The 15,038-nt window shown below is 53.3% G+C and overlaps 1 protein-coding gene across 5 annotated transcripts; it reads left to right on the forward strand.

The window, feature by feature from the left end:
• Positions 1–2,978: 2,978 nt before the first annotated feature.
• On the forward strand, positions 2,979–14,582 carry NR1H3 (nuclear receptor subfamily 1 group H member 3). 5 transcript variants are annotated; one of them, XM_074230594.1, is made up of 10 exons: positions 2,979–3,067; positions 3,861–3,941; positions 4,934–5,125; positions 7,538–7,804; positions 8,138–8,349; positions 8,455–8,634; positions 9,080–9,179; positions 12,499–12,612; positions 12,713–12,807; positions 13,453–14,582. In XM_074230594.1, exons 2-10 carry the CDS (start codon positions 3,899–3,901, stop codon positions 13,597–13,599), a joined length of 1,350 nt encoding a protein of 449 aa, XP_074086695.1. In that variant the 5' UTR covers positions 2,979–3,067; positions 3,861–3,898; the 3' UTR covers positions 13,600–14,582. The 5 variants fall into 5 exon arrangements, with proteins under 5 accessions (XP_074086695.1, XP_074086698.1, XP_074086696.1 ...); XM_074230595.1 differs by lacking the exon at positions 2,979–3,067 and adding an exon at positions 3,280–3,530; XM_074230596.1 differs by lacking the exon at positions 2,979–3,067 and adding an exon at positions 3,280–3,530 and having other exon boundaries at positions 3,806–3,941; positions 12,717–12,807; positions 13,453–13,544.
• The last annotated feature ends 456 nt before the right edge of the window (positions 14,583–15,038 follow it).

Genomic DNA, 15,038 nt, shown 5'->3' on the forward strand with positions numbered 1-15,038 from the left:
TGGGTATGTTCATAATCAGAGGTGCATATCACCAAACAAACACATCGAGTGTATAAACACATGTCTACATGCATGCGTGCACCTATGCTTGTGTGTATACATACCAACTACACAGCACACACGTGTACATGTACACACATCTGACTGTGTTCTGACCTTTGACTCTGCCATGTATTATCAATGAGTCACCAAGCCTTCATTTCATATGTAAAAGAGCTCGATGTGACTTAATACCTTGTGATCATTATCTATACACACAGATACACACACACACACACACACACACACACACACACACACACATATATATATATAGGTCCATGTACACATTGTAAGTGTGGGGTGTGTATATTTACAAACCCCGCCCAAGATGGGAGATAGCAGGCTGAGTTAAAAGAACGGCAAATAAATCATTTGGTTTATATTTATACTTGTCTCTCTTATAGAATGTATTCTCTTTGAGGACAGGCACTGTTTGACTTTATCTTTGCATTTCCAGTGTTGAGCACGATGCTTGGGGAATAGTAGGCCCTCAATAAATGTGTTTTGATTGGGTTGTGAAGGTGGGAAGCCCTGATGTGTGTAACTTTCAGAGAGTTAAAGGGAAAAAATCATTTTCATGTGGTGGGAAGAACTGAGTTTGGTCTACCCTCTCTTCTCCATGGCCTGGGGTAAACCTGAAACTCTTCAGTGGGACTCCAGGAGGAAGGAGGCAGTCGAAGCAGTGCCCCCAAAACAATGAAATCCTAAAATCTGGAGCAAAACCAAATTTAAAGCCATTGTCACTATTCCTCATTCTATCTGGAGCTCCAGAGTGACTCCAGCCCAGGGAGGCTTGAATGGAGCCTTACAGAGCTGCCTAGCTGGGGGCCAAACCTTTGGCCTTGAAGGAGTTGAGAATTTTAAGAAGAAGGGCGTGGAGAAAACTGAGACTCAAATATTGGGTGATTATCACCTACTCTTGCCAGACTCTGGACTAAGTCCTGGGGAATCCAAAGACAACAGAGAAACATGCCTGTCCTCAAGGAGATTACATTCTATCATAAAGATGACAGGATGAAACCCTCTTATTTTACGAATGAGGAAACCAAGGCCAAAGGAGGGGAAGTGGCTTGTTCAGCTCCTTGGTAGAGCCAGAATTTTTAATTTTTGATCCAATGCTGGCTTAATCCATATTCATTCATTCATTCATTCATTCGTTCCATAAATATTTCATTTATACAAACCCTCTGCCTTAGGTGTATCTCCATGTACCGTTTAAAACTACATGTTTGCTCTCCAGTGGCAGAGGGTCTTTATCTAGGAGTCCCATAAGTAGAAGTGCTTTTAGGTTGGCCACCTTTTGGTCCAAATCCATGGGCAGCTGGAGAGCAAACAGTCCTTTCATTCTCATACTGCCCAAATAGACAATTCAATTCAATAAAGTTGTGGGAACTTCTGAGCATGAGCGATTCCTTCCACCAGGCAGATCCATCAAGTAGGGCATTTCCAAAGAGACGGAAAAGTTAGGTGGCTTGTCCAGGGCCACGCTAGTGGTGTCTGAGTTGACATGGATGTGTATCCATAACCCTTAGACCACCCTACAGGCTTTGGAGATCTAACCCTTAGAATGTAAGCAACAGAATTTGCTTACTTTCTAATATGGGCAGGAGAAACCAAGCCAGTAAGTAAATACGCATAACAATTAGGGGAACTGGGAAAGGCTTCGTAGGGGAAGTATCCCTTGAGTCTTGGAGGAAGCTAAGGATTCCGGGAGGGGGAAGTGAGAGGGGCCTTTCGGGTTAGGAGGCCTCTGGGCAAAGACCAGGAGGTGGGAAATGGGAGGTCAATTTAGGAGAATAGTTCATTTTAGCTGTAAGCTAGAGGGCGTAAAGGGGAGGAATGGTAAATGCTTGAAAAGGTAGATGGGAGAGAAGCATCATGGGATAGATGGAGAGATGGCTAGAGAGCTGGTGTTGGGGGCTCTGCCCTCTGGGCTATGTGGCCCTGGACAGATCACTAATGTTTCCGTGCAATATGACTTCCCTGCTAGACCGTCAGCTCCTGGAGGGCAGGATTCCCTTCTTTCTTTGGTATCCACAACCCTTAGCCCCGGGAGAGGTTGCTTCAAGACTTGTAAATCGAAAATCACCCCCCTCCCCAGGGGTATTATCCCATTTTACGCAGGAGGAAGTTGGAGTGTGGGGAGGATGCAGGGAGCTGTCATTTGTAAGCTTCTTGGCCTGGGGCTAGGGAGGCGGCGATCACCACTGCCGCTGCTCCCCAGGCGAATTCGAACTCGCATCTCCAGGACTCCGCTCTGCCCTTGCACAGCCTGCCCTGCAGGAGCCACGATTAGCCCCGAGGGTGCCCTTCCCTCTAGGCCCGAGGCTCACTGCCAGCCTCCGAGGTAGCTGCCCTCCTGGATGGGGCACTGAGGCTGGGCGCCCGCGGGCTCGGGCCGGGCGGCTCTGGTCTAGAACCCGGGGCCTCCAGGCTCCACTCCTGCACAGCAGTTCTAGGCAGGACGGCCCCCTTCACCGCTGCCCCCCGGGGGTCCCTGCCTTGGCGGCGTGTGACCTGGGGCCAGCGGCGCCCCCGGCCCCCGTGGCCCCTCGGACCGGGGCGCGGGGGCCCGGGGCTCCCCACCTGCGCGCGGGCCGGCCCGGCCCGGGGCGGCGGCGCGTGTGGGCGCTCGCCAGCCGGGGTGTCGCAATCGCGGGCAGCCCGGGGACCTTTGCTCGGCCGGCTGGGTCCGGAGCGCGGTCTCGGGGGCGGGGGGCGCCGGGCTAGGGGGTGAGGACGGGGGGCAGGGGAGGAGCCGGGGGGGCTGCCCCCGGGAGGCCGGAGCCCGGCCGGCGGGCAGAGCCCGAGCCTGGCAGCGGCCGCGGGCGCCCCTCCCCGCCCGCAGCCTTTCCCCCACATTCACTCCCCGGGGGGCGCCGGCTCCCTTCCCACTGCCCAGCTCCAGCTCCGGCCGCCGGGCTACCTCGCCGCCTCTCTGCTCCGGGGGACTGCACCGACCTGCCTTCCCTGCAAGGGGGCTCCAGGGACATTGTGCTGCCAGGGCCCCGGGCCTGAGGATCTGGTGGGTCACAGGGCCGGGGGGCTGGGGAGGCTTCCCCTTACAAGTGGACTGGGACCCGAGCCGGGGAATGGGAGCCCCGGGAGAGCCCGGTGCCAGGAGGTATCTGAGTTGTGTGGGGGGGGGGTGGGGGCTGTGCTGCTGGGCACTCGGCGAAGAGGGGGCTCTCCTTGAGGGGGGGAGCCCTGTCCTGGCCCGCTCTGATGAGATCCCGGGAAGATTCCTCCTAACAGAGAAAACAGTAAACTGGGGCAGAAATGAGTGGGGGGGGGCGAATTCTCCTAAAAAAAGAAGTCCGGGGTTCTATTGTGCATGCCAGGAGGTGGCAGCAACAGGCATGCTCATTGGAAGTTGAATCCGGAGGGGTTAAGAGAGTGACCTGCCCCCTTGGCAGCACGTGGCATCCCCTGTCCTAATTCAGCTGGGGCAGCTCACAGAGCTCAGGGCTCCACTACCTGGACCCCAGGTGGGACGCTGGAGAAGAGACTAGCCAGGAGGATGTGGGGAGGGGGTGGGGGGATGGGATGGTGTCCTGCCTGGAAATCCCCAAGTGACCCTGAAGCTCAGTGGCAGCTCTCAGAGCTCCCAGCTCCATTCCCTGGACTTAAGGTTCAACCCTCGCCTCCAGGTGGAACACTGGAGAAAAGACTAGCTTAGGTGGTTGTATGGGGGGGTGCCTCAATCTCAGAGTTCCCGAGCTGGATGGACCATTCCTCCAGGTCTGATCTCTTTCACTTTCAGCAAAGGAACTGGGGTTGAGCTTCCAGGGCACCCTAATCCTGGGTCCCTCCCACAGGACAGCTCTTTGGGGGATGTCCAGGACCTCAAGAGGAGATGTCCTCATGGCTGGGGCCCCCTGTGCCTAATATCACCCCAGGTAAGTTCGGTTCATTTCCCTATAGAGGATTCCTGCCTAGACCTATGCCCTTTCTCAGAAATAAGTTTCATTTTCCTCCTGACCCTGCCTTCTCTCAGAAAATCGGTCAACAAAGACTTATTAAGCAGCTGTTCAATGAAAGGTACTGTGCTAAGGGCTAGGGCTACAAAGAAAGACAAAAAACCCCTTTGCTCTCAAGGACTTTCACAGGCTGGGAAAGAGAAGCATTCCTCCTTGGATTTCTAATCCCTGGATGCCTAGACCAGCCCTATCCTGGTCAATGGTGTTTCTTGTCACTGTTTCTCATCTCTTGATAACAAAGTTCATTGGAGCCAAAGTGCAGAGCAGAAGGCACCCTGGAGGTTACCTCGTCTAACTCCCTCATTTGAAAAATTTAAACAATATAGCTTGCATTGGACCATCCCATTGAACAAAGAATAAAGAAGGATGTGGGGCGGGGAGATGGGGAAAAGCAGCTCAGCAAAACTAGCCAACACTTTGATTGAATCTGTACATGTGATGATCCACACCCATGGTCCCCCACCTCTGCTGGTGCATTTTCTCATCTCTTCCCCAGACCTTTAACCTTCCTTCTCATTTCACTACTGGATATTAGGAGACTCGGGAAAGTGAGGTGATTGGACAAGAGTCCTAGGGAGGGGATCCTTTCTCTGGCACTCTAAAACCAACTGGAGTCTATTTCCAACAGATTGTGCTGCCGCTTCTAGAAAGAACTGGCAAGCTCTTCATGCTTATCCAGTTTCTGGCTAAATTAGTGCCAAGTTCTTCTAGGGCAAAGGGAAATGGGCCCATTTAACAGATTAGGAAATCGAGGTACCTGAACCAGAAGGGAGGGACTTGTCTCAGGTCATACATAAACCCTGTTGACCTTACTCTCAAATGGAGTATCTACTGCTCTCTAAGGGTGGAAACAAGATGCCCATGTCCCAGGGCATCAGGGTTGAGCTGGGGCTGGCTCTTTATATCTTCAGATTCGGTTGTGGAACTGTGGAAGACTGAGACTGAAGATGTGGTGGACAGCCTGGGAAAGGTTGGCAGCAACTTCATCCTTGGGGAGGAAGTCAGTACTTCTCTTCCCAGTGGGGAAGACTCAGAGATGGGGCAGAATGCAGGACCCACATCCGTCTTGTTCCCCTGCTCAGAGGTTCATCCAGAGTCCACAGGTGAGGGGTCTTTGGATTGGGGGGGCGCATGGCAGAAGATCTTAACCAAGCCCCCTTATTGGTGCCTACCAAAGAGCACCAGGGGCAGATATATAGATCAGTACAGATATCTAGGAGGGCAGGACTGATGAGGGGATCATTAGCACTGAAGAACTGTGAGCCTCATTTAGAGTCAGATCTTAGACCTGCTTGCTAAGTGACCTTGGATTCATCACTTCCTCTCTGGTAAAATAAGGGTATCCTCCAGCTTTAAATTCTGTGCTCAGATGCTTTATATCAAAATGTATCATTTGTTTATATTAATAATTTTATTATTTATAAGGATAGCGATAATGTTTTAAACCAATGTCATTCACCTCCTTTGTGTCTGGTCATTTGCCAAGAACACAAAATGAAATGAACTCTGCCCTCAAAGTCTGCTCTACAGCAGATTCACAGATAAACACATCCAGGATATGTGTGAAACATGGACCCAGTGATGGTGGGGGGAAGAACTCACACCCAAATTACTCAAGATGTCTTTAGAAGGAGGTAGCTTGGAACCCACCCTTGAAAAGAGCCACAAGTCGATTGGCAAGCATCGGTGAGGTGTCTGCCACCTGTCCATCGGGAGGCAGAAATGAGCAGAGTGTATTCTAGGCTGGGGAGCTGTCTGTTCAAAGGCACAGGGTGTGAGTGAGAGTTGGGAGAGGGAATGTTGATTTGGGGGCAGGCCAAGGAGGCCCATTTGGCTAGAAGGGAGAGCGAGTGGGTGAAGTAGCTGCAGCTGTAAAGGTTTTCAAAGTCACACTGAGGCATTTGTGTTTCATCTCCCCCACTATTAAATGAGCATTTATTAAAATTGTGGCAGTCACTTTATTTTTCTCCGGGAATGTGAAGATAAAACCAAAAACTGTTTCTGTCCTCAAAGTACATGTGTTCTATTAGATGATCTTTCAGTTTTATTCCAGAAGCATTTTTCTTGAGTAGGAGAGGGACTTGGGTAAGGCCTGCAAATGAGGAATGTCACTTGGCTAGCTGGGTGCTGAATAGATCGAAGAGAGGAAAGATGAGGGGTCCAGAGATCAATCAGGCCACTCCAGTAGTCCAGCTAGAGGAGATTGAGAGTCTGACCTTGCATAGTCATGGTAGGAGTAAAGAAGAGATGGATATGAGAAGATGCCGAGGAGACAGAGAGGCAAGACTTGGCAATGGGCAAGGGGGAGTGAAGGAAAAGCTGGAGAATGACTCAAATAGAAGAGGACAGTAAGGAGAGAACTGGGTTGGAGGGAAAAATATGAGTTGTAATTTTGAACATGTTGAATTTGAGGTCTTTCATTAGTTAGGAAGGTGATCATGACCAGGATCACATAAACCCAGGGAGAAGAGAGTGCTCAGAAGGTGGGGGTAGTCACCGGTGTTGAATGCTGCAGAAAGGTCAAGGAGGATGAGGACTGAGAAAAGGTCGTTGGACTCAGCAACTGAGAGATTACTTGTGCCTTGGAGAGGGCAGTTTCAGTTCAGTGGTGACAACAGAAGCCAGAATGGAAGCTGGAGAGACTCATATACTTTCTTCAGGTGGGAGGCTATGGGTGCGGAACCTGAGGCTGCGGGTGCGGAACGTTGCATACATTCTCCAATTAGGATACTTTCTTGATTGGTTTTTCCTCAACTTTTTCTTTATCCATTTTTAGATCTTAGGAAACAAATGACATTAAGAAAAGAGGGAGAGATAGTTTGGCCTGGGAGTCAGGAAGTCCTGGGTTTCAGTCCCGGATAGATGCATGATCATGGACAAACCTTCCCAGCTAGAACGGAGGCTCTGTGAGTGCAGGGACTTTCCTTTTTGTCTTCATACCCTCAGTGAGCCGAGGCAGTACATCTACAGCTGATGTGATGCTGAGGGAGTCCTTAAGTCTTGGTGCCCCTAGGAAACTTTCTTTTTTTAGGTTTTTTTTTTCCTTAGGTTTTTGCAAGGCAAATGGGGTTAAGTGGCTTGCCCAAGGCCACACGGCTAGGTAATTATTAAGTGTCTGAGGTCACATTTGAACTCAGGTACTCCTGACTCCAGGGCCAGTACTCTATCCACTGCTGCCCCCCAGGAAACTTTCTAAAACTATTGAATTACAGAAAATGGGCCCATTACCCATTTATGGAGAAAATGTCTCTGGTCAGCTCTCAGTGAGATCACAGGCCTGGTCCTAGCCTTTTCCCCCAGCCCATGCCAGCACTCAGTAGGCATCTAATAATTGCCAATAATTGATTCAGCCTCTTTGTGCCCAGGTTTCATTCTAAGACTATCTTCCATCTAATAAGCTATTCTGGGTTGGAGTGATAACACCTGAGAGGTCCCTACAAAGAGGAAATCCCAGCTCTGCCCCCCCCCCCCAACAAAGTGCATCCAAATTGTAACCGACCTCTTGGTTCCTACAGAGCGGCGGCCCCTGAAGAGGAAAAAGGGACCAGCCCCCAAGATGCTGGGGAACGAGGTCTGCAGTGTTTGTGGGGACAAGGCCTCTGGCTTCCACTACAACGTCTTGAGCTGTGAGGGGTGCAAGGGCTTCTTCCGCCGCAGTGTGATCAAGGGTGCCCGCTACACCTGCCACAGTGGCGGACACTGCCCCATGGACACCTACATGCGCAGGAAGTGCCAGGAATGCCGCCTGCGGAAGTGTCGCCAGGCGGGCATGCGGGAGCAGTGTAAGGGCTCCCTGGCAGGGTCAGGGCTGGTGGGTCTGGGCCTTGTGGGATCCATCTAAGAGCAGCCTTTCCTGACCCCCCAGTTATCCATCTTTTCTCCTCCTGGAAACTTCTTTGGAGACTTTTGCATTTTTCTCCCCCTCTAGTGGCAAATTCCTGGAGGCAGGAAGCGGTTTTCATTTTCACTGTTTTATCCTCCGGGCTTCCCAAACGCCCTGTTTCTCTTGACCACATGGCCTGTTCCCTTCCCCATCCTCACTCAGCACCTGCCTCCAGGGCCTTGCCTTCCTCTCCACCACCAGCATCAGCCTCACCCGTCACCCGTGCTCATAGGTGTCCTCTCGGAGGAGCAGATCCGCCTGAAGAAACTAAAGCGTCAGGAGGAAGAGCAAGGCCAGGCCTCACAGGCCCTGACCCCGCAGGCCCCCTCCCCACCTCTGGCCCTGCCCCAGCTCAGCCCCGAGCAGCGGGGCATGATCGAGAAGCTGGTGGCCGCCCAGCAGCAGTGTAACCAACGGTCCTTCTCTGACCGCCTCCGGGTCACGGTACTTTTGGGATAAGGTGGGGAGGGGCATTCTGGTGGGGAATGGATGACCACTGGGCCCCAGTCTCAAAGCGCCTTCCACTTTTCCCTGGCCGTCTCTCCACAGCCCTGGCCTCTGGCGCCAGACCCACAGAGCCGTGAGGCTCGGCAACAGCGTTTTGCCCACTTCACGGAGCTGGCCATCGTCTCAGTACAGGAGATTGTGGACTTTGCCAAACAGCTGCCCGGCTTCCTGCAGCTTAGCAGGGAAGACCAGATTGCCCTGCTCAAGACATCTACCATTGAGGTAGCTCCAGTTGTCTGGGAATGGGGCGGGGGGCGGTCTGTGGAGAGGCTGGTTCACTGAGGGCGGAGATGGTCAGCAAGCACCTCCTGAGCCCTCTGCTTTGTGCTAAGGATTTGGAGAAAGGCCAAAATACTCTCGCTGCCCTCCCAAAGCTCACGGGAACTTCTAATGGGGGAGATGATATAAATAGGATGAATACTGGGAAAGGAGGAAGTCATCTCAGAGCGAGGGCATTAGTGGATAGGGAGAGGAAGGCGACTTGTACCAGGTGGGATTGTTGTTGAGTCTGGAAGGTGGCTGGCAGGCAGAGGTGGGCAGGGAGGGCAATCTAAGAATGGGGGATCCACGGGGAATGGTGGGAGATGGAAGTTACAGCAAGGAGGCCAGGAATCAGGTGCCCTGGCAGGGTTTCCCAGAGCAGGAATGACCTGTCTGAGCTCCTCAGGTGATGCTTCTGGAGACATCCCGGAGATACAACCCTGGCAGTGAGAGCATCACCTTCCTCAAGGATTTCAGCTATAACCGAGATGATTTTGCCAAGGCAGGTGAGGATCACTGGCCTAGGGCAGGTTGTGTTTGGGCGAAGCCAAGAGACCTGGAGGGGTTCAGAATGATGGCGGAGCCAGAGGGATGAGGGAGGCCTTGAAGGACAATGGAAAGAGCGTTAAGCAGAGTCTTGGACTGGAGTTCAAATTCTGGGCTCTGCTTCCTCTTCTGCAAAATGATCTCCTAAGGTCACCCCCAGGATCACTGATCCTGTAATGGGTGGGACAGAGAAGGGAAAGCTGAGGAGGCGAGAGCATTCTCCCTGCCAGAAGATAGCGAGGCTGATCTGGAGCTGGTTCAGGCCTTTGAGGTCTCTTTCCAGCTCCAAGCAAATTCTTCTCCTTCATCTCTACTAGGCCCTTCATACTCTCCAACCCAATGCAGCTTAACAAATGTTATGAACAATCAACGGGCAGCTAAGTGGTGCTTAGATAGAGCCACCGACTCTGGAGTCAGGAGGACCTGAGTTCACATCCAGCCTCGGACACTTATTAGCTGTGTGACCCTGGGCAAGTCACTTCACCCCCCGTTAAGTCTCTACTAGGGGAAAGAAGAGAGACCTAGTGACTAAGGGGTCAGCATTGTCATCAGGAAGACATGAGTTCATCCCATTATAATGTCTTAGCAACCTTGGCCAAGTCACTTAGACGTGATAAGACTGAAAGTTGTAGAAAAGGTCCTAATCCTTACTGAAAGTTTTCCTTTGCCCAAGAAATCTCAGATCTATTTTCTATCCTTCTGTACCAAGTAATATAGAATAATTACTGTGAATGGGAATCCCATCTTCCAGAGTTGCTTCCTACATCCCAACCTCTTCTCCCAATTTTTCCCTAGATATTTTTAAATTGTATTGATGTCAGGGTAGCTAGGTGGCATAATGAATAGAGCAATTGATCCTGGAGTCAGGAGGACCTGAATTCAAATCCATCCTCAGACACGTATTAGCTGTGTGAGCCTAGGTGAGTCATTGAACTACTCTTTATCTGCTAGCCCCCAAATTGTATTGATATTTTTGGTTTTATATCATTATTTCCCAGTGTAGCTTTTCCTTCTGCTCTACCCTTCTAGCCATCCCTCATAACAAAGGGTTACAAAACAATGTGCAAAACAAAAAAACTCAGCAAAATCTACCAACATAGCAACCATTTCTGACAATGTACGCAAGGCTCCACACCCCATGGCCCCTGCCTCTGTGAAGGGGGAGGGAGTCTACCCTGACCTTTAAAAACATTTTTTTTTAAATTTTCTAATTGTTTTTTGAATTTTACTATTTCCCCCCAATCTCGCTTTCCTCCTCCCACCCCCCACAGAAGGCAGTCTGATAGTCTTTACATTAAAAACAATTTTTTTAAAGTCTCCTTCTCTGACTGATTTTTCTCATATTATTTTCAATAACTCCCCAACTCAGGGTCAGACAACTAACTAGCTTAGACAATAAAGGCTATTTTAGGGTGGGGGAGTAAGAAAATTTTTTTCCAAGAATTAAGGATAAAACAGATGTGACCCAGAGCTCTGTGGGAAAGACATTCTTCTAATATTCCATTATTACCTTCATCTTCATAATTATTGTATTTTGTTTTTTGGCGATTTCACCAGCATTGTCTTTAATCTGTAGCTTTGAGAGTTTTTCAGAGCCCTGAGAAGTTCAGTGACTTGTCCAGGGTCACACAGCTCAAATGTAATGCCAAAGCGAAGCACACTTTCCATTACATTAGATAACATTATTATGAAACACATAATACCTGACACATTCAATGTTTACAAATTGTTTTTCTTACAACCCTAGGAGGCAGGGAGAATAGGTATTATTACCCCCATTTTTCTAGGTGAATAAAACGAGATTCAATGCATCGAAATGATTTGCCCAGAATAACCCAGCCAGTGAGTGGCAAAATTTGAATTCAGGTCTTTCAGGACTTGGGCCCAACCTGCTCTCCACCTAGATGGTGAGTGAAAGAAGTGGGATTTGAACCCACTTCCCTCCAGAAGCCAGATCCAGTGCTCAGGGGGCTTCACTCTTCTGAGACCGTAGCCCAAGGAGGTCATAATGTTGTAGATCCTAGAGGGACATCTCATCTGACTTTCATCTGCCTCAGTTTCTTTGTCTGGAAAATGGGCTGGAGGCTTTTATCCTCTTCCCAGGGCTAGTGCCATTAGACAGCAGTTGGAGGCTTCCCCTAGAGGTAAAGGCAATTCTGCCTTTGGTCCCTTGGCCATGCCTGTTACTTAATGGATTTCTCCAGAGCCTCATAGATGCTTGATAAAAATCAGGGTGAAAGTACAGGAAATGACTAATCCGCAAGCCTGGAATGGCAAAAAGAAAAGCAAATGGTTTCTAAAACAAGTCTGGTCAAGTGGGGCCGACTAGCAGAACAGAAGCAGGGAAATTCTGAGGTTTCGACAAGGATTGGCTCTCCTAGACGTCTCTCCTAGAGGTGGCAGGGAAGCTCAAAGCCGGGCAGGCCCCCCTGCAATCTGCAATAAATGCCAACCTCCCTGAGGGCGCTGGCTCTGGAGTCGGACCACCTGGGTTTGGGTCCTTCCTTTGGCAATTACCACCTGTGTGGCTTTGGGCAAACTGCTCGACCCCCTGCCTCTGTTTCCTCATCTGTAAAATGGAAGCGTCTCCGAGTCGACCTCTGAGGTCCTTGCCGATTCTAGCCACGTGTTGCTGTGACCCTGGGGGTCCGCTTAGAGTCAGTCCGCACCGTTTGTCTCAGTCCCTCATTTTCAGACACGTCTTACTCTTCCTGACCCCATTTGAGGTTTTCTTGGCAGACACTGGAATGAGTGGTTTGTCATCTCCTTCACCAGCTCATTTTACAGGCTAACAGGGTAAAGTGACTTGCCTAGGGTCACACAGTCAGTATCTGAGGTAGGATTGGAACTCAGGAAGATGGGCCTTCCTGACTGCAGGCCCCGTGGTTTTATCCATGGCAGTGCCACCTAGCTGCCCCGACCTGTACACTTAGTTGGACTGGATGGCTTGGTAGAGTCCTTTGCCTCCTTGGGCCTCAGCTTTCTGATCTGTAGATTAGACAGGATGATCTGGAATCCAGGTCTTGATCCAGCACCCCAGCCCAGGAGTCCTGGGACGTCTGCAGTGTCTGCTTTTTCTTCCTTTCTCTCTAGTTATTGTTTTTTTGCTAGGCATGGGGTTAAGTGACTTGTCCAAGGCCACACAGCTAGGCAATGAGGTGTCTGAGGCCGGATTTGAACTCGGGTCCTCCTGACTCCAGGGCTGGTGCTCCATCCGCTGTGCCACCTAGCTGGCCTGCAGTGTCCGCTCTTCACCCTGTCCTGTGCTCCCATCCCCAGGGCTGCAGGTGGAGTTCATCAACCCCATCTTTGAGTTCTCCCGAGCCATGAACGAGCTTCAGCTGAACGATGCCGAGTTTGCCCTGCTCATCGCCATCAGCATCTTCTCTGCAGGTGGGTGCCAAGGGCAGGAGGTGGGTCTGGGGAGGAGGACGGTCCGGGCCCGAGTCTGTCATCAGCCCCCCTCCTCCTCGTCTCTGCGGCTGCCCCACAGACAGGCCCAACGTCCAGGACCAGATTCAGGTGGAGAGGCTGCAGCACACCTACGTGGAGGCCCTGCACGCCTACGTCTCCATCCACCACCCGAACGTGAGTGTTTCTCCTGGAAAACCACCTCCCTCCTGTCCACCCCCGAGGTCGTGGGGTAGAAACGTGTAATGGAAAGAGTTGGGTTCAAGTCTCGCCTCTGGTATACAGCAGCTGTTTGACTGCCGGCAAGTCCGTATCCCTCTAAGACTGAGTAAAATGCAGATACTAATAGCAAATCCCTCACGAGGCTGGTATGGGATTCAAATGAAATGATGAAGCATTTGCCATAGGAGGACCAAGTGCCAGGAGGCCCAACAGTCCCTGCTCTCAAGTAGCTTACAGTCTCTTGGGGGTAGAAAATGCAGAGAGAGAGCTGGAAACAGGGGCGAGGAGGAGGAGGTGGGGTTGCCGGGCAGCAATGAGGCCTCTGCTGAGAGAGAGCTGGGGTCCCCGGAGGGCATCGCCAGTGGTTCGGGAGAAGGGCCTGGAGGAGAGGTTGCTCCAGGGTGAGAAGGGAGGGATGTCTGCAAACACGGCAACCCCAACCAAGGCCTCGGGAGATCCTAAGTTATCATTGATGAGGATGGCCGGGCACCTCTGCCCTTCCCGGCCTCCTGCAGGGCCGCTCTCCCTGGTCACCCCGGCTTCCCCTGGCTGACAGTTTTGTCGGCATGGGGAACTGAGGCCCGGGCTCTCCCCCACCAGGACCCCTTGATGTTCCCCCGGATGCTCATGAAGCTGGTGAGCCTCCGCACGCTGAGCAGCGTCCACTCGGAGCAGGTGTTCGCCCTGCGCTTGCAGGACAAAAAGCTGCCACCTCTGCTCTCCGAGATCTGGGATGTGCAGGAGTGACCGCCCCTCGCTGGCTGGAGTGACTGCCGCCGGCTGGACCCTGTCCCGGGCCGGGGGCTGCGGGTGGTGGCGGGGCCGGGGCTGGAGACGGGCATTAAAAGAGCCTTGAAGGGTTGGGAGTTCTCTGGCTGTTAGGGGACCCGGGGCACTGCCTCCCTCACATCCACCGGTCCCAAAAGGCCGTCGGTATCATCCTCTGAGCCGGGCGCAGTGGGCACCATCTCACAGCGTGGGCTCCCCCTGACTGGCAGCTAGCGTCCCAGCATCCAAAGAGGGGAGGGGGCACTTGGACAAAACCTTTGTTGCCTGCGCCCCCTGGTTTGTCATCGGAGCCCCCCCATCCTCTCACTGTCTGGATCTTGTGCAGGATCCCAGGCCTGGCTATCTGGGCCTTGGGAGGATCCAGGGTCCTGCCTCGATGAGGGGGCTGGGGGGGGCCGTGCCCTCCCCATGAGGGCCTGCCTCAGTGGGGGGTCTGCACCCCATCAGGATCTGCCTCAGTGGGGGGTCTGCACCCATCAGGATCTGCCTCGGTGGGGGGTCTGCACCCCATCAGGATCTGCCTCGGTGGGGGGTCTGCACCCCATCAGGATCTGCCTCGGTGGGGGGTCTGCGCCCCATCAGGATCTGCCTCAGTGGGGGGGTCTGCGCCCCATCAGGATCTGCCTCGGTGGGGGGTCTGCGCCCCATCAGGATCTGCCTCGGTGGGGGGTCTGCACCCCCATCAGGATCTGCCTCAGTGGGGGGGTCTGCACCCCCATCAGGATCTGCCTCAGTGGGGGGATTTGCACCCATCAGGATCTGCCTCGGTGGGGGGTCTGAACCCCATCAGGATCTGCCTCAGTGGGGGGATTTGCACCCCATCAGGATCTGCCTCGGTGGGGGGTCTGCACCCCAATCAGGATCTGCCTCAGTGGGGGGGTCTGCGCCCCCCCCATCAGGCCGCCGTCCCAAGAAGCCTCAGGATAGACTCCGGGGGCTAAGCTGGGAGCCAGGGGAGGCTTTTGGGGGCCATGCAGGCCGGCGTCCCCGGACCCTCGGGGAAGCCGAGGCTGGGGGTGGGGGGCTCGAGGTCCCAAGTCAGCGGCGCTGGGATTCGAACCCGTGACCGCGCGGCCCCGCCACGCCCACTCCGCGGGGGTCCCCCCGCGGCTCAGCCGGGACTCCACGTCCCGTCATGCCTCGGGGCGCTCCCCGCCCCTCCCACCGAGGCCTGCGCCCCGGGAGGGGCCCCGCCTCCCTCTGCTGCCTCCCGAGTAGTACGGCCCGCCCCGCCCCCACCGTCCGCAGCACCTGGGCCGGTCCCACACCGTGACGGGCGCGGGGGGAGGCGGACCAGGCCGCGCGGGGCCCCGGCCGGCGCAGCGCCCGTGTGCGCTCGGGAGCGGCTCCCAGGGCTCCCCGCGCCTCGTTCCTGAGGCCGCGCCGGCCTCGAGAAT

Source organism: Macrotis lagotis, chromosome 3, assembly GCF_037893015.1.
Source record: "Macrotis lagotis isolate mMagLag1 chromosome 3, bilby.v1.9.chrom.fasta, whole genome shotgun sequence".
In the NCBI taxonomy this organism is placed as follows: domain Eukaryota; kingdom Metazoa; phylum Chordata; class Mammalia; order Peramelemorphia; family Peramelidae; genus Macrotis; species Macrotis lagotis.

Bases quoted from the DNA above. Each gene is read 5' to 3' on its own strand.
- NR1H3 (XM_074230594.1), top strand. From the start codon at position 3,899: ATGTCCTCATGGCTGGGGCCCCCTGTGCCTAATATCACCCCAG. The intron at 8,350-8,454 runs GTACTTTTGGGA...GTCTCTCCACAG, and splicing joins CTGACCGCCTCCGGGTCACG to CCCTGGCCTCTGGCGCCAGA. The intron at 12,613-12,712 runs GTGGGTGCCAAG...GCTGCCCCACAG, and splicing joins CATCAGCATCTTCTCTGCAG to ACAGGCCCAACGTCCAGGAC.